This window comes from Plectrocnemia conspersa, unplaced genomic scaffold, assembly GCF_051122295.1.
Source record: "Plectrocnemia conspersa isolate PC_06_02 unplaced genomic scaffold, ASM5112229v1 ptg000011l, whole genome shotgun sequence".
Lineage (NCBI taxonomy): Eukaryota > Metazoa > Arthropoda > Insecta > Trichoptera > Polycentropodidae > Plectrocnemia > Plectrocnemia conspersa.
The window spans coordinates 26,052,797-26,072,869 of NW_028277175.1; the positions used below are offsets into that span (position 1 = coordinate 26,052,797).

Here is a 20,073-nt window from a genome sequence, read left to right on the forward strand (position 1 = left end):
TAAAATTGTCAATCACTGTTTATAAATATGATATTATAACCATCTTTAATCAAATACTCCCAAATCAAATTGACCCTTCGTCTACAAGCGCACCTGCTAAATCATGTGTGACAAGAAGATAACCATACAAGTAAAAATTATTGTCTTTCTGAGTAAAATTAAATAAAATATATCTGAATCAAGTATTTCACCCCAAAAAGAAAAATAAAGTCTAATTTTAATCTCGGAATAATTAAATATAAAATTCGAGATTTAAAATCTTCTACCTTACAAGAGAGCTAAAATTTTGAGAACACAATAAAATTTAGAATGTAAATCTTACTTATTAAGAAAGCAAAATCGAAAAAAATGAGATTGGGCAATAATATTAACAATAATATGCGTAAGTCTAATACGTTACAACGGGGTAAATCTGTACCAACTAAGTAATTTACCCAGACATAATAATTACCTAAAAGTAAGTATTTACTAAATTAAATAATTGGTTATGAATTATTATGTATTTTCAAAAATATTTTTCCGACAATATAGTAAATGATTAAAATTGAGGAAATGTGACAAAATAATTTTTGGACACAGTTGTCTTATTGATTATTATTATTACTCGAATATAACATAATAAAGGTTCAGCGTATAAAGTATTTTTAGAAGTACCTGAATGTAAGGAAGATTTTTTAAAAGCTTCTTATTTTTTTGAAACAAAATATGCATTAACAGACAGACGAATAATTGTTCATACATGTCGGCAACTTAATTCGAAATTTGATTTGCTTGTTCATTTTATTTAAAAAAATAATATGAAGACGTCATAGTATTTTTAGAAGTACCTGAATGTAAGTAAAATTGTGTAAACGCTTCTTATATAAGAATAGTTAGATGGATTTAGTCGAAGTTCAAGCTACTTGTTTATTTTGTTTTAAAAAATATAGTTACTACAGATTTATTCAATATATTCAAGAAAAATGTTCCGACTCTTCACATTATTTTTTCACATAATTTACAAGCATTTCATCAACATTCAACAATATTCGGATCGACTTCGAATAGATAGACATTATTTTTATGCTCTTTTTTTTCTTACAAATTAATAAAATAATAATAATAATTTCAATAGCGGTATTGACAGTTTTTCCTCACGGTAATATTAATTTTGAAAACCCCGCTATTATCATAATCCTTAATTCTTTATATAATGAACTTTTAGTTCGGATTTTCTGTATAAAATCACTGATTGCGAGCCTTACAAACTGTGAAGATTATTGCTTCTACACATATATTGTTAGATCGAAACTATTAATAATATATTTAGCTCAGTCGGTTGATGAGACAATAATCTTCTTCTCGACCGACCTCAAGAGTCAGCTTATTCGGTATCAACCTAATGGAGCACAACTCTTCTCGCTTCTTCAGAGTGATACCTTCAAGCTGAGGACGTGTGAATACATCAACGCCAACGGACGATCCTGGCTTTGGGATTGAAGCTACTTAGGACGTCGATGCAGAAAGTTCGGCATGAGATTGCGAGATCTTTATGACTCTTTGGATTTGGTTGCAACTTTTACGACCACCAATCAGCTATTGCCGATTCCTCGATTGGTCATTAATTCGTGCGTCGGTATACAGCAATAAATATATTATACAATCACATCACGCGTCTTCATGGTTCGCCACCACAATTTGAATGAGATAAAGAAGAAACAGATTAATTACTATAAATTTGGTAGAGATTTTGGAGCATCAAAATGTGTGCTTTGGCAGTTACACGAAAAATTTTATAATATTTTCTGGTATAAAAATAACGATGGTATATGTTGCTTATTATCAACTTTTATGAAGATAAATATAAAAAATTATATTGTAAATTATTCTGAATGACTTGCAGCTTCTAGACAAGCATATATTAAGGATAGTTCTAATTGCGCTGTTTGGTCTAAAGGCCGCGATGGCGGCAAGCTTTTTAGATAAATATAAATTCAATTAAAGCTACAGATGATAGGGAATAAATATTAAAAAGGTGTAGTAATTTTTTGTTGCGGCATTGATATTAATATGTGAAAAAATATTATGTTAAAAATAAGGATTTCTTATTTAGAAATATCTTATGTATTTTATATATTAGGAAAGCAATTGTATTATTACTTTAATTAATAATCATAGGGTAATATAAAAAATAGGTTACAATTTTTTATTAATATACTGTAGCAATTTTGTGGGGAATCAAAATAGATAATATTACAATTTCTTGATAAAGCGGTATTAAAGAAATGTTTTAATTACTTAAGAGAGACGATTGCATTATTTGACAACCAGACCAGAGAAGGGCACTGCGCACTAAAAGATGAACAGACTACATTATACAAATCCCAACATCTTAGAGGTTTTATTGCATATATTTTATATATGCTGATGAAATCCGTAGTCCTATTGAAATACTAAACCTACATATATTCAAATTTAAGTGGTGTTTTTTCAATAGAATAGGTCATGGAAAGATATTTTTAAGCTAAGTAGCAGATAACCACGAACATAGATTTGCAACAAAAAATTAAATATTTTACATAAAATCTCATCATAAAAGGTCATCGACGAAAAGTAAAAGAATTATGATCTCTTACCATTTCTCTGTAAAAATTAAAATGTCGTCTCACTCCCGACTTGACTTCTGCGTCTTCATAAGTTGCACCTCACTTCCGACTTGAAAATACAGCAGAATACAACCCTGAACTTGCTAACAGTAAAGCTCACGCCAAATCGACACATATGATCCAGTTTGAGCCTGGACCTTCAGGGTAATACAAGCAAAATCAGGAACACCATTTCGTTAGTAGGAGTTAGCTCCAGCTTCTATAATCTAAACTAAAATAAGTTATACTTTGTGTCATTTAAACATGAAAAAACGCTTTTGCCAATCATTAGTATTGCACAAATTTAATGTAAGTTACTAAATAGTTGCGTATGCATAGTTTCAATTAAGGAAGACTTGTATAATATATTTATATAACAAATTCTAAATAAAAAATGTACGTTATACTTTTTTACATCTGAACTATGAGTTTCTAAAATGATATATTATAATTAATTAAATAAAAAAAAATACATTTCTTCTTTATTTATTAATTAAGATGGACTTTTTCTTCTCTCAATATTTACATTCGCCGCATGAATAGTTTTTATGCGAAGCGAGAGCCAGAAGAAATTCGAGCTTCCTATGTAGATTTATATCTAAATAGATTAGTAATTTATTAATGCGACCTAGAATGAAGCTGCCGTTTGCATAATTAGAATAGTTTACTTCTATGCAAATTTAATTAAAGAAAAAAAATACCGGAATCTCTGAACCATCAGGACTCGAAAACCACAGATGACTTATCGAGAAAGGAAAATAATATAATCGTTTGAGAGAAGCATTTATGCAAGAGTCGTTAGTCGAAAGTGCGATTTGCAATTGGTTTTTAACGATCGGTTAAAAAATTTAGTACTTCTCTGTCATTGTTGTGTGCGAAAAGTTATCGTCGATTACTCAATGAACCATTAACATTGCAGGTTTATGAATAGAATATTAGGAAAAATCAAAATTAAGTCAGTTTCTAAAGAATATACAGAGGAAAAAAAAGGTGCAAACATTAAAATGCCAATAGTGCAATTTAGCATATGAGAAATTTCCAATTTCGAATATACGTATGCATATAATATATAATCCGACGAATTAATTAAATGTTGTGTTAAACTTCGATACAAGTTAAAAAAACGTTGAATAGATGGAAATATTTTTATTTTACTACATTTCGCTATATTATAATTTAATATAAATACATATGGAACCAATCTAAAACCACTCTCAATTTTTATTGAAATTATAATATTACATTATAATACTTTTGAATCAATAAATATAATATAAATACTGTAATAAATATTTAGTATCATAAACTCTGTATATACATTTTATCTTATAAAATATTAATTCTATAAAAACGAGTTTAATTTCTAATAATAAAAATGGATATTGTAATATATATATTATAAAAAATGACATACTGTATCTTTAAGGTAAATATATACCGTTTCGGAATTGACTTCTTTGTCAATGTTTATAAATTCATAGAACTTTTATTATAGATATAAATTATTTAAATGTTAAATTTAAGAATAAACCGTCAGTAACTGTTTCAAATGGTCAGTTTAATATATTAGACGGTCAGTAACTAATACAATAATATAACAAGAAAAATATAATTTTTATGTATCTTAAATACAGGTTATAACTACACATATAAAACCAGTTTTAATTCCACAAAGCACTTTTTTAATGATTCTAATTCTATTCACACGTCAATATTTCGTACTTGACCCAATAATAAACTGAATTTAATGTAATGTAAAAATAAATACAGAAAATAAAATGTTTTTTAATTAAAAAAATATAAATTATTTTAACATACAATCATAGATCATAAACAAAGCATCAAAGACTATGAAAAGTGAGTAAGATAATATAAAATTAAAACTACTTATCCATTATAAAAATAATATCTTAATTCTGCTGATTTTAAAAACTATCCCTGATCAAAAAGTATGTAATAATAAATTAGGCATTTTTTTTGACGCCTCACTGATCAGTAATTCACACTTCATATTTTATAAAATTCAATAAGTTAAACGATTATGATGGTAATTAATAATTATTATTTACCAATAACTACACTACTGGCCAACAAAGATTTTGACTGTTTATCATACATATTCAAAAGCTCTATGATGACCATGATGTATGACGTCAAATTATTGTTTGTATGGACCCCATACATTAAACATTGATTGAACAGTAATTATTACCTAGGAATGTTTTTATTAAATATCTTTTCAGATAAAGACTTATGATATGAGAGTAAAAGGTCAAAGTATATTCAAACCGAATTTTAATCAATAAGAGAGCGCAAAAACAATTATTACTTCTCAGAAGTCAAAAGTCCACATCAAAAGTAATCGCTACTGATCGTCTAAATACATTTTCACCAGTAGATATATATATCTACTAGCGAAAATATAATTTAACTAATAAGCGCTAATATGCAGCTCTAAAAAGTCTATGATACTCAATTTTATAGTTGCGAAACGTCCATTTGCTGTTCAAACCCAAGCCTAACTTAATGAAAATTTTAAAGCTAATTATAGTATTAACAAGTCCAAAATACAAACTTAGCCAATTCATCTCTCAGGAGGCAAAGTAAGCGGAAGAATAAGCACAGACAGACATCGCATCTCACATATTGCTCCATAGTTTGTCTTCATTTTTATATTAAACTATGTATAAAAAAATTAATAGCTATCCTTATCGATAATACTATGGACTTTTAATATAAAAGGGCTCATCAAAGTATATTCAAACCGAATTTTGGTCAATAGGAGAGCGCAAAAACAATTATCACTTCTCAGAAGGCAAAAATTCACGTCAAAAGCAATAAAATCGTGTCGTTCCCACTGCGACGATGCCGACACGATTTTATTGCTTTTGACGTGGATTTTTGACTTCTGAGAAGGGATAATTGTTTTTTGCGCTCTCCTGTTGGTCAAAATTAGGTTTAGATATGCTCCACTCCCTTCCTAGAAAAAGTTGAAATGACGTCCCTGTACCCTGATGCCCACTAGAGCCAGGACCTCTGCGCCATCCAGATCCTTAAAACGCTGACATTGACAATTAATCGATTTAATGTCAGCTACGAGGAGCTGGTCCGGTTTGTATTTAATTTTTATATTTTACAATTTCTTTCATTTTTATTTTTTATATATTGTAATACTTCAATGATGCATTAAGTTCACAATTGTATTAATTTAATACAAATATTTTTCAGACTTATTGCAAACCCTTTTATATGTTCTCTGCAATCAGCTTTGGCAAATTTAATAAACGTTCATTTAACTGTCGAGAGATTCGTATTATTTTATTTCAATAATTTATGATTGTTTTTTACCTACGTGACGTTTTAATTTAATTAAAATTAATAAATAAATAACATCACAAAGGACTATTTTAATTAAAAGTTTCATCAAAAACTACTCTCTATCTAGTATTTCACTTGAAGATGTCTCTACTATTAAATTAATGACATATTGTATGTTTTAAGAGTCTCTAACATTCTCCGAAATTCATATTACTTTTAAGAGTGACGGTTGTCATTTCATTAACATATATTTTCCGCTTGAAATTAAAAATATTTATGGCAAAAAAATGTATTTCTTGCTTTTTAAATGTGATTTTTTTTAGTGGATCATATTAATGAAGTTTGAGTATCTTATGTGTTGTACATATTTTTAAATAGAACTTTATTGGCGATCTCTGTCGTTATCAGTATCGAAGAGCGATTCTGTTTTCGACGTGTGACATAGAACAACTGTCTCGAAGAAGCCCGCCTGATCATCGGAGAGAAAGTTGGTGCGGGAGGAGGTACAGGGCCGTCATTTCTTCGGGGCCGAGTGGGGCCCCTCCGCTGGCTCCTATAAGAGCGGGGCCCCCGTGAGGCGCCGCCATTAGCACGTTAAGTGGTGACCCCGGACAGGTGAGTGGACACGGACTCATCCGTTAGACTAAACAATATAAACAATAGGCATCTTAGAATATTGACAAGGTCACTTTAAACCCAAAACAAAACATTTAAAATTAAAAATACATATCATTGTCTTCATTATAAAAATTCTAACAGCTTCATTTTTAATCAAAAAATAATTGTAGTTGTGTAAATAAATCTCTCCAATGATCAAAAATCACTTTAAAAAAGAAAGAGAACGTGTTTTGCAATACACGGAATCTGAAAATGAAAGAGTGAAGAATTAAACATACATAATATTTTATGATTATGTATTAAATATATCAGTTTTAAAATATAGGCAGTAGCAAAACAATTAAAATAACATAAAACAATTATAGCTTATAATACAATCAGTAACTTAAAATACTAGTTCAGTTTATAATAACATAAACTTATGTTATAAATATATTTTTTATTTATTGCTATTAATAAAATTAATATAATATTATTTTCTATAATGATTTATTTATTGTGTTATATATTTATAAGAATATAAATCGAATCTCGTTATATTTAAATAAATTTATAACCTTTATTTAAGTACTTTATTCATTCAATCACTAAATAGATTAGATAAATATGATTAGTACTTAAAATAAATATAAATATGTTTTAGTTAAATAAAGACAGATTTCTTAATTTTTCAATAGTAATAATAAATAATCGTATCAATGAAAGTCAATGATTATTGTTAAATATAAATTATAATCAACCAAAAATTAATAATAAATATGCTATGTAAGTTTTTCAGACCTTTTTCATTGAAACTGATTCTAGGATAAATTATAATTTGAGTAGTAATACTGATTGAATAACATCAGAGAATCTATTTATGCGAAAAGTATATTTCAATTTTTTTATAGATTTTTTCTTATTTAACACACACGTACATTGAAAAAGTGAAAGGTTAAAGATTCAAGTGAAGGTAAAGAGCTACTAATCTCACTCGGCTGAGATCAGCAGGAGTCTCTCTAGACCGGTAATGTCGTAATCTTTGGTCAAGACCGTTCTGTGTGCTCGTAATGTCACTTTTGAGACTCTAGGTCACTCCAAAAGCAGATGCCAACCGTTAACCGATAACCGGCATTCTTGAATACGATTAGTCTAATAATAATATTTTATTGCAGCAAAATGAAGTTCCTTATCAGCCTATTGTTCGTGACGATTGGAATGGCTGTGGCTTTTCCTCAGCGGGAAGGAGCTGCTTTTTCTAACGAAGCCATCAAGCAAGCCCAAAGCACTCTGTTGATCCCGAAAGATGCTGAGATCCAAAGGGTATATAAATATATGATACATGCAAAAGATTCGCAAAACGAGCTTTCACTCTCAGTGTATTATTAACAATCTACGTTCACTTTACACATATTCTTAGAATCATATGTTTAAATTGTTATACAGTGAAAGTTGTTTTTGAATTTCGATAATGTCTCATCTGAACAAGATCACTTCCTTGATTCAGTTTTCACTTTTTTTATAAATATATCATGACTATTGTTTTAGGTGCAAGAAGGCATAGAACTAGCCGCTTACGAGTCCATCCCCGGTAACCAGCGCATCAACCTTTTCGAGATTCTCGGTGATCAAGTGCCCCAAGAAGTGATCAACAATCTTCAGGGACAGATAGATCAAGTCGGCCGCAATTAATCATTTTTTTTTTATCATAGAGAGCGATAAGTGTCACGATAGTACCTTTACATTTCTCATGTTGAAAATGTACAAACCGGTAATAGTTTATATTGCGTATCATACGCAACATGCGCACACACCATCTACTTGATTGTTGTTTATGACCTTACCAAAAATCAGGTCGTTTCCTATGTCTTTTTTATGTAATTTTTAATGTTTTCTACTTTCCGCGAATAAAATATATATATTTTTTTACAATGATTGTCTTTTTAATGTATTCTAATGTATTCGCAGTAAAATTTTACACGGTCAATGTTGACAAGGTCTCCTAGAATATATGTAACGTCAAACAATTCTTTGAAAGATCGACCTCAATTATCTGCGTATAAAAATCGTTTTCAAGCGTTTAGCACATGTTTTTTGCCGAATTTGCATTCGTATTCGGTATACTTCTTTGACCCAGAGTTGATCGTCACGATTCTTGGCAAAAGTTTGTTTTGTTCAGTGCAATAATTGGATTCACGCAGAGGGGAAGAAGCAAGCAATATTCGAGACGAGTGACCGCAGGTGAAAGTTGTTTTATAAACGCAATGACGATGGTTCAATATAATTGACAGTGTTTCTCAATGTGTTTTCGAATAAGGTGCAATTTATGATGCAATTCGGCGACGATGTACAAAGATGACAAATAAAATAAATAGTCAATGAAACTGATTACTTTGCGAACACGCAATCAATGAAATATAAGCGGTATTGTATCTCTCCTTTAATTATTATTTATTTATTTTATTTTATTAATTTATTTAGCTTAATAGCTAATCTTTACATCTAACAAATTTAGTAAACATATATAAAAATATATAAAAAATACATAACAAAAAGAAAAAATAAAAATATACAATAATAAAGTCTTAATATTATAATTTATTTCTATATGTACGAAGGTGTTTTTTTATTCCATTTATGAAACCCGTTATATTTTTGCTGTTTCGGATTTCTCTTGGAAGACTATTATATAAATCAAAACCTCCGTACATAATTCCCCTAGCCGTACTCGTTTTCTTATACTTAATTATCTTTAAATTTTCTCTATTTCTAGTATTATATTTATGTACATCTTTATTTCTTATTAAATACTTATTAAAATATTTTGGTAACATATTATTTTCTAACTTATATATAAATACTAAAACATTCATACTCAATATTTCTTGAACATTCAACCATTCTAATCTATCAATCATACTTTTACAACTAGTTAATCTATTTTTATTTAAGATTACTCTCATTGCCCTATTTTGTAATTTTTGCAACATTTGTTTATCTAATTTATTTAACATATTTAATAGTGTTGCACAATAATTAAAATGGGGCAATATTATACTATTGTAAATTATTTTTTTTGTATTTATACTTAATATATTTCTTAATCTAGATAATAAACCTATTTTTCTACTAATTTTTTTTAATATGTAATTACAATGTTCTTTAAAATTTAATTTTGTATCAACAATTACTCCTAAATATTTTATATTATCCACTATTTCTATACTAGAGTTATTTATTACTATTTTGGTACTATTATCTAAAACATTTTTATAATTAATAAACATACATTTAGTTTTATTCTCATTTAATTTAAGTACATTATTCTTTAACCATATTTCTAATATACTTAATTCATTATTTAAATTATTTACAATTTCTTTAATGTTATCACCTATGCAATACATTAATGTGTCATCCGCAAATAGATGAATTTTACATTTTTTCACGTTATTAACTATATCATTAATATACAAAACAAATAACAATGGTCCCAATTTAGACCCTTGTGGTATAATTTTACCGTTTGTCTCCTAATTACATTTTTATTTAAGTAGAGTATAAAATATATCAATGGTTTTTAAATACATATATTATTCTAACAATCCTTCTTGAGGTACGTACGACTTTGATTGTAATTAGTGAAACACATAAATTATTAAGTGGTTATAATATTTTTTTACTTAAAAAGTGTATTCGAATGCATTGAATTTTTTTTTTTAAATAAAGATAAAAATACTTAATAAATTTTAATATTTAATAAAATTTATTGCGTCAAAATTAATTGAATTATTTTGCATATTTTCACAAATAATAGTAATTCATTATTATTTGTGAGGTGCAATATATTTTATAACAATATTTTTCTCCAGGATTTTATATAAAAAGTGGTGTACGACTTTTTTGAGCTTATACATTTTTAGAATTTCATTTTAAAACTAGATTATTAATTTATTTAAAATAAATTATGATCATTACACCAATGCATTACGATCGTCAAAAACAATACATAGTATTATTACAATACACAAAAAATGTAACACAAGATTAAAAATAATACATAGTAAAATACCCCGAACCAGCTCCTCGTTGCTGACATTAAATAGCGCATCACCGGATGGTGACAGAAATAGACGAGACGTCCTTGTTCTACTGGACATCAAAAGAGGACGTGATCTTGATTCTCGAAGACGTTCCGGAACACAAAACTTCCTCAAGAATAGTTTGATTATCAATTTGAAGAAATGCTCAACGATACATAACTTTTTACGAGTAATACAAAATCGGATAATAACCATTTATGCTCTTATAAAGGTATCTTAAGAACCTTTTCTGAACTTTTTCGATTAGGATAATATAGATCTCGATTCAAGTGTCGTAAAAATAACTGTGGAATCGTCAAACTATGACGCTTTCCTCGTGTAGCTAAAAACATCTAGGAAGATTTTTCGCAGACGTTGTTTACGTGTAGAGAGAATCGAAAAAATGTTTTAACCTAGATCGTAGAAACAGGCCTGCCGAGAAGGGGGGAGAAGGAGACAAATTCCCAGAGTATGTTCCCCTTGAGGGGCCCGATTGTAAAAATTATAGCAATAATATATTTATAAAAAAAATAAAAATTGACCTCAAATAATGAATCTGAACTAAACTACAGTTGTTTCAGATGTACCTATATACTGATATATTTCAGGTAAATCCTTTTTTATACATATTATACAAGAAATAAAAGGAGTGGAACATTGCCTTCAAAGGCATACACTTTATTGGTAGTATTTTTATAATAAACATTATTCAAAGGGACAGATTTTATTATTTTGACGTGGATTTTTGACTTTTAAGAAGGGATAATTGTTTTCTGCGCTCTCCTGTTAGTCAAAATTCTGTTTAGATATGCTCCACTCGCTTCCTGGAAAAAGTTGAAATGACGTCCCTGTACCCACTAGAGCCAGGACCTCCGCGTCATCCAGCTTCTTAAAACGCTGGCATTGACAATTCATCGATTTAATGTCAGCTAAGAGAAGCTGGTCCGGCTTGTATTTCATTTTTATATTTTACGATTTTTTCATTTTTATTTTTTATATATTGTAATACTACAATGATGCATTAAGCGTAATCTTTAAGTTAACAATTGTATTAATTTAATACAAATAATTTTTCAGACTTATTGCAAACCCTTTTATATGTTCTTTGCAATCAGCATTGGCAAATAAGCCATATAATAAATCTTCACTCTTTTAATAAACGTTTGTTTAACTGTCGAGAGATTTGTATTATTTTATTTCAATAATTTATGATTGTTTTTTACCTACGTGACGTTTTAATTTCATTAAAATTAATAAATAAATAACACCACAAAGGACTATTTTATTCAAAAGTTTCATCAAAAAATTCTCTCTATCTAGTATTTCACTTGAAGATGTCTCTACTATTAAATTTTAAAGGACATATTGCGGTTCCGTTTGTGTTAAAATTTGTTTGCAATTATTGTTAACTTTATTGCTTTTTGAACGTTTAAAAATATTAGATATGGGAGAAAATATTCAACGAATGTAATTAGTAACAGTAAATTTAGGTATTCGACTAAAAGCTAATGTAAGTTGATGGCTATTGTCTAAAAAACCTGACATCGAATCCCTAGTGTTTTTAAATTTGTATCGTATCTGGAAAATCATATGTAATTATAATTTAGATCGATCATCACGGCGTATGTTTTTATTGATTTTACTAATCTCACATATAAATATCGAGATGAGTAATTAAATAAAATCTAGTTATAATTAATAAAATAGATGTCACTGACTGTCTGGTGTCTCACTACTTACTAAGTTGTACATTGTGTTGAACTTGTAACGCATTGGGTTTACGCATGTTATGTTCCAGTGAAAGCTTCACAGTTGATACATAAATAATATTTATCCAGCTGCCATCAAAAATATATTGATCCGTTTTTCTATTTTGATGTTAAAAATTTAATTGGAAACAGTAGTAATATAAGATTATACAATATTTATTTCTAAAAATTATATGTATTTTATTTATGTGTGAATTAATATGAACCTAACTTTAAAAATGTACATATGTCTTAAAAAAGATAATAAATAAATAAATATAAAAGGGAGCAGTATAGAAATTCCATAGAAAAATTCTATTGTTGAATGACAATGCAATGTCTTGCACTGTTATTATTAATAATGAATTCAAAGGTAAAAACAATAGTTGGAAAATTAGTTATGATCCTTAAACAATAAAATTTTGTTATTATAATTTGTAACGTAATTTAAAATTAATAAGAAAAAAACAATTAATTTTGTCTTTATATAATATATTTTATTATTGTAATAAAAGGTTAGTTTATATTATATCTAACATGTATTAAATAAATGGAAACTATATTGTAAAATCTTACTTATTTATAAGTTGAAATTTTTTTTAAAAATAGTTGTATAATTATTATCAAAATATTTGACTCACTAAAAAAATATATAAATAACAGAATTTGATCTATGGATTTTTTACGTGCGAAAGATTTCTAGTAAACACAATTTAATGAATAATTAATTTTTTCAGTTAATAAAGCATGGTAAAAAAACAAATAATAATCAATTTTTAATCCATCAATATTATTACAATACAAAATTATTAAGCCAACGAATTATTTATATATATAATTTTAATATATTCTAACCATGTAAATAAAATAACAACTGGCGTTAGAAACAAATAATTGTTCCATTGTACATTCTTATATATTATGCACATAATTAATAACATCACATATCGATAGTTAAATATCATCATAATCCTATTGTTTCAAACGACAGATACAATTTAATATCATTAAATATTGTTTTTATTATATTTATGCAATATTTGAAGGTCAAATTTAAGAACCATTGATTCGTTGTTACGTCGAATTGCAAAACAATTGAAGAGGGATAGCTCAAAGGCGCATACTTCAGGAGCGAAAGTGACGAAAGCACTTATTGATCACTAGATCGACAGCAATCGATCTGTTACGTGACGTAAATTCAAAAGATGGCTTTGGAAAGGTTCTCCAATTTCGTAATCGGTCTTGCTGTGTTACGAAGTGATTATAATTTACCGTTGACAAACGAGATCGTGTGTGAGAAGAGATTCCAAATCAGCTCTATTGCGCAAAACGTTAAAATCGTTAAAAAATTGGTTTTACCCAATTAAAAGTACTATAAATCATAATTTCAAAACATAGCGACCTCGTCGTATTTAAAAAGAGCCTAATTCTAATTCCTATTAAGAAAAATAAATAATATTGTGGAACTGCTTCGACAACTAATTGAGAAAGCACACAACATTACAAACCAGTCGCTCTTCCCAATCGCTATAAAAAGCTCGTGGGAAAATGAGAATTTATGGTAACTTGATGTTAGATCATAAATCAGGATCGAACGATTCGAAGAATCGTGAATTTCTGACATCTGTTTGGTTCGAAGAAAATGTAAAAAATATAAACAAGAACGAATACAGTTACATAAAGATGTCGCTACTATGCATTATAATTTATATTAATATGTATTGTATCAACAATACAATATAAATACAATTTACAACGAATTTTAAATATATAATTTTATTACTTATAAATAATATATCAAAGAAATATATATTTTTAATAAATATAAATAAGCTAGAGATTTGCGATAATTCTAAAGAAGCAATAATTAAGTATACAATTTATTTGTATTTATAATATATTTTTTAAAAACCATTTAATTATATAAATATTTATTTATTTTTAATTTTTTATTCACATTGAATTACTGTATCGTTTAAATGGCAAATATGGTTTAATAACTGAATAAATTAATTTAATGTGAGATTTAATTATAAAGAGATTCGTCATACTTTTATATTATTACCTAATAACTCCTAAATAATTTTATAACGCAACTAATTGTTGTAATTAGAGCAAATCTCTTCGATAACGAATAATAAATATGTTTGTTGCAATAAATCCACTCCCGACCACTGCGCTGGAGCAAGGTCGCTACCTCGCACCATTGCGATAAATTTTTAAAAGCTTTGCACAACTTGTATTGATAGTACAAAATATTAGTACACAAAAATATAATAGATTTTTTTTATAAAATTAAAAAAATAATTTAATTATTTTATATATAATTACAATAATTTGAAAAAATATAATATTATTTGAGAACCACTGAAAAAAATATTATATATTTAATTAATAAACATTTTTTATTATTTTGAAAATTATGAATAAGTAAAAAAATATAAAAAACAGTTTTTTGTCTGGAATATTGTTCTACACGCGCCGTTAATATTATTTATGTAACATAAAAAATTGAGTAAAATAAATAACCATAAATTAACAATTGTATATGTTTAAGATGGGCATTATTAAAATTATCAACATGCCTTAATTAAAAAAAATCTGTAGCAACTATTGATTATATATGAGAAAATTTGTATGAATTTTTAAACTCGTGAGATGTTATGTACAGCTGTTTGTTATATGTATATTTTTATTTGCTGCTAAAATAAAATATAGATGCAGTGTGTCATGAGACTGTGTCCAATGTTTTTAAGTAGGACTACTTTAGCATTAAATAATAATATATTATAAAAAAATATATTTAATTTTTTTTATTTACATACCGCATAAATCGGGATAAATGAGAATCTGGATAGTATGCTATTGAATCGTTAAGCCTATTGGACAAAGCCAGTCAGCATGTGATATACAAAGATTAGTTTTAAACGCCAAAAAAGGAACTTTTTGGATTAAATTGGATATAATCAATATAATCTGGTTTTCTCACGGTCGTGAGAAAACTTTTTTTGAAGTTAAAGTAATTGCTATTAATTAAAGAGATAAAATGTATCATTCGCAAACATTTTGAAAAACGCAGCTAGCAGCAATTTGTTTAAAAAACTCACCACCCTTTTGTAATTGGCCGTTCCGCCGAAAGGGGCCATATGTATAAATACAGAAATGGTAGCAAGATACTTGACTCTGACACTTCTACTGTCATTCATACTTGAACGTTCTCTTTGAAGTTCAAAACATCAGAACTTCAAGAGCTAAAAAAAGCCTTAGTTTATTACCGAAAAAATCATCCTTATGCGTTTAAATGAATCTTTGAGGATTAAATTTATTAACGGACAGTTTGATATCTACGAAAATCACTTGACAACACATCAACTTAATAGTTTGAAGGAGCATATGTACGCTAATTTTATAATGAAAAAATACGGGTTTTTTTAAATTGTCAATAAATATTTTGAGAGGTAGAAAATTAAAATCAACCGAATTAGAACGGAATAAATTATTTTAATAAAAACGTAGATAAACTCTACCACCACCACCACCAACAGAAACATTGATTAGCATTTTTTTATATTATATCTTACAAATAGCTATTAGCTAATACTTCATAAATATAATATGTTTATACAATAACAATTTTTCGACAATAGATATTATATGATGTTTTTTTATTTAACTGTATATTCCAAGATTGATTTATAAATAGTTTCATTCTAAGAAGTAATTTATTGAAGATTGGCAATTTTCATGCGATAGCCCAAATTCTTTTCAATCATAACATAATTAAAAGTTAAACGCTTCAGAGAAAACATTGCGTACATCATGTACAATAATTTGCTATCGTTTTTTTCCAATAGAAAATTAATAATCCCACAACGACGATACCGTAGCTTTGAACCAGCTTTGTGTCAGCGTGCAACATTACGAGATAATCAAGTAAGAGCTGCCATTTATGTCACAAAGAGTTCTTCTCGAAGCGATCGAGGATTGCTTTTCAATTAGGTTGAAAATGTTAAAATCGTCCATATCTGTCGGCCCATAATGGACTCGGATTTCGATCGATCTTCTAGAAGGAGAAGTAGCTTCCTGAAATCAGCCGTTCGAGGAATCCAGATCAAGTCTATCAAACGTTATACAAGTCTTGGTCTGGTCAAACGTCCACATGTGAGACAAATAATCACGTTAAACACCTTAACGACACGGTGCCGGTGGTTAACATCCAGAGCCTGGGCTATAAATTACTGCGTTCTGGTCCATAACAACAGTTCTTCACGCTCCGGACACCTGGCTTACGAGTGCTCACTCGTTGACGGATGGATCTAATTAAAATCTCGTTATAAAGGGGACATTAGTTTTAATTTGTTGTAGATTGAAGATTGATTGTTGAATTGATGCATGGAATTCAACTGTAGTTTTTGTAAGTATATTACATAGAAAGCATTGAAAAAATTAAATGCAACAATTTTTTTTATTTTCGCTAATTATCCATGGATATATTTTTTTTATTTCGCACATATTTGCTGTTCAAGTAATTAGCCAGGAGATAGGGTTTAAAAATGAATGAAATTGATGCATATTCTTTATTAATAACATTTGAGTCACTTATTTTATTCGATTCATTTATTTTTTATTCATTTGTTTTATTTCATTCACTTATTTTATTTAATTCAGTCCACTTGATTCATGGGTGCACTCTCTGTTATCGTTTTCAGTTAAAGGTAATATTTTATTTTTTAATAAAAAAACGTTCTATTGTATTCGGTTTACGTTTTTCACCCATCCTTATTTGAAAAAAATGCGATTTTTAATTGAATAAAATATATTGTATGTAACTATAGAATAGATTATATTCAAATAATAAAAGCACACGTCTGTTTATATCACTTGACAATATTAGACTAAAATCAGAAACAGAATTCATTTAACACTTAATCGACGGGTCATTTTTTGCCGCGTGATTTTCACACAGAGTTACACAAAAAAAAATTAATTTAGATTCTTGCATTAAAATTTAATTTAAATACTCAATTTCGGTGTTTTGCTGTTTTAAATTAGAAGAGAGTTTATTGCGTTGCTTTTTTTTTAAATTTACAATTTCTTCTACCTCTAACAAAATAATATTTTTAAAGCAGTTAAACGACGTTATTTTTATTGAATTTTTAAAAGTGCAAAAACTTATGGCCCCGCTGTACAATGTATTGTTTTTTTTTAACCATCTTGACACATGTCATAATGGTTTTAATTTATTTTAAATAAACAATAAATACACACTACTTGTGTTGCTCATAATGAAGATATTCACGACGATTTAAATAATGTTATCATTTTTTTAAGAATTATTGCATATTAGCAAAAGCCTTTTCAAAACAGCGTAGATGACATTTACATTGTCTATATCGCAATTTTTTGTCACAATTTTAAAATACAGTGCAGATTCATTGCTACTGATCTCGATACACGAAAACATATCCTTCGATATGTTTTGAGCATACTTATGAAGTATGATTTCGAATGCTTTGATTGATGCTGATAAAATTCAAACATGCCCATAATTCTTTATTTTTTTTTTTGTATGAGAATCACATTTTTAATTTTTCATACATCAGAGAAAGTATTTTTTTTAAAGACAGGTCAAAAACAAAGTTTAAAGTATATATTATAATATTAAAATTATTGAAATAAAAACCGTTAGTCTTCTTTGCATGCATGCAAATGTGTCTTGGTGCACAGTTCGCTAGGGGTCAAACAATGGCTAACCTCTGCCAAATAATCACCATTGCCATCACCGATACACCATGCACCATCACCACGCTCCGTCGGTCACTCCCACAATTGTTCCCGTCGGGGGTCCGCGCGTTATTAATTGGGTGTGAAAAGAAATGGAGCCCCTGGGAAAAGCTCGCTTCCTTTTGGTAACCGGCAATCATTATACGGTCTTTAGTTCTACGGCCGACGCCTCCACACTAGTCTTCTTTTTTCACTATATTAATTTACATCTGGCCATTTTTAATTAGCGCATAATGAATACAATGACGCCACGAGGCGTTCCCACAATAAGCAAAATTGGACATTCACGGGTTCAACGTCATTTGAGATCATTCTTTTTGGAATTTTTTTGTGAGAGACTATCCTCTTGATCTTCCTCTCACAATAAGCTTATTTCCTTTTCGTAGTAAATCTAATTTATTATTTTTATAATACTATTATTAACATAGCCTACAACCATTTTTATGAAACATTTATTTCAATAAGATAATTAATTTTACATATATATTATAATATTAAATACAATACATGAAACTGGTTTATAACATTTTTTACAAATTAACAAATATAGTACGCACGTATTTTATGAGATTTAATACATATACCATTATGGTCATTATATACTAAACTAACCCAAGTAACAATATGTATGAATGATTTTATTTTAAATCTCAACTTGGGTAAGCTTGAAGCAAATTTATCTAAACCTAAAAAATAGATTATTTTATCATTGTAACTTGAACTTGTTTGATATCTAACGACACTTGTAGTATACAAGGTATAGTGTAACGTTGAAAGATGTTTCAGTGTTGCAATCAACGGTAATCTCGATAAGGCAATGGATGGTGTACGAGTCGGACACAGCTTTGTCTCGGTCCGAAAAGTCGCCACACGACAGAGCTTCTCAAATACTATGATAAAAGATAATAAAATTAATATTATTATTAAAAGGATCATTTTATTTCATATACTTTTCATTAAGCAAAACTATATTATAATTACAACTTTCGAGAAGCTCTGGTGCACCCAGCTCTGCTGCAAGACAATTTTTCAGTATTACACCGTGTAATAGCTATTGTGTATGTTACAATAAAAAAGCATTGCTCTGATTATTGATAAGATCTATGTTTTTACTCTGATTGTGATGGGGACAACGTCTTTGATTTTTAACCGTTATATTTTTTTAAGATAATTGTAACTTTATAACAAATTTATCGCTTTTAACACTTTTATTGATAAATATATAAAGAATATTTTAAAAATCTATCCAAAATTCTTAATATTTTTCGCTATTATGATATTAATTTTTACTAACATATGTGAGTTTATGGTATAGTTTTTTCTATTTATATGTAGAGCTATACATTGATTTGAATTATGATATTAATTACTTATCAGTGGGTACAGTATAATAAAAAAGAATGCTTTTTTTTATTTTATGTTTTTAAACACTATGTTTACAAATTGGCATCCAAAAATTTTAATTAATTTTTTTACATTCTCAGCTCTTAACGAATTTAAAATAAAATATGTACAATACTATATTTATACTGTACTTAAAAATTGTTCACTTAGTAGTTAAGACCACGTTGTCAAAATAACGGTTAAGGCCAAGAAACATGTTAACGGCCAACAAGCGCGCAATTTTCTTAACGTCTAATAAATGTTTAGGCTTAAAAAAAATCTTGCAAATAATACTATATTTATGTACTTAATATATTTTTGTATGGTTTATCAAATTTAATGAATGAAAAAAATTAATATAATTCCCAATTTCACATATTCAAAACAACTAATAAAATATTGCCATGGAATTAGTATATTACTAAAATTATTATTTAATATTTTAATGATCGTCTTAATCTATGTTTTTAGTTAATAAAATATTAAATGCATAAAAATGACTTTGTAACGATTATTATATTGCGACATAAATCCGCT

General features: G+C 27.9%; 2 protein-coding genes across 4 annotated transcripts in view; one reads left to right on the plus strand and one right to left on the minus strand.

Annotated features, from left to right (window-relative positions):
* Positions 1 to 20,073, minus strand: part of LOC148230094 (DNA oxidative demethylase ALKBH2-like) — a 171,934-nt gene that overhangs the window by 124,039 nt on the left and 27,822 nt on the right. The window lies entirely within an intron of this gene.
* Positions 6,349 to 8,471, plus strand: LOC148230097 (uncharacterized). Of its 2 annotated transcripts, none has more exons than XM_088196433.1 (3): positions 6,349 to 6,557; positions 7,715 to 7,862; positions 8,088 to 8,471. In XM_088196433.1, the coding sequence occupies exons 2-3, from the start codon at positions 7,719 to 7,721 to the stop codon at positions 8,229 to 8,231; spliced, it is 288 nt and encodes a 95-aa protein (XP_088052559.1). In that variant the 5' UTR covers positions 6,349 to 6,557; positions 7,715 to 7,718; the 3' UTR covers positions 8,232 to 8,471. The 2 variants fall into 2 exon arrangements, with proteins under 2 accessions (XP_088052559.1, XP_088052558.1); XM_088196432.1 differs by lacking the exon at positions 6,349 to 6,557 and adding an exon at positions 6,569 to 6,626.

Coding starts and splice junctions, on each gene's coding strand:
- LOC148230097 (XM_088196433.1), top strand. CDS start 7,719: ATGAAGTTCCTTATCAGCCTATTGTTCGTGACGATTGGAATGGCTGTG. Junction 7,863..8,087: donor AAGATGCTGAGATCCAAAGG/GTATATAAATAT, acceptor CTATTGTTTTAG/GTGCAAGAAGGCATAGAACT.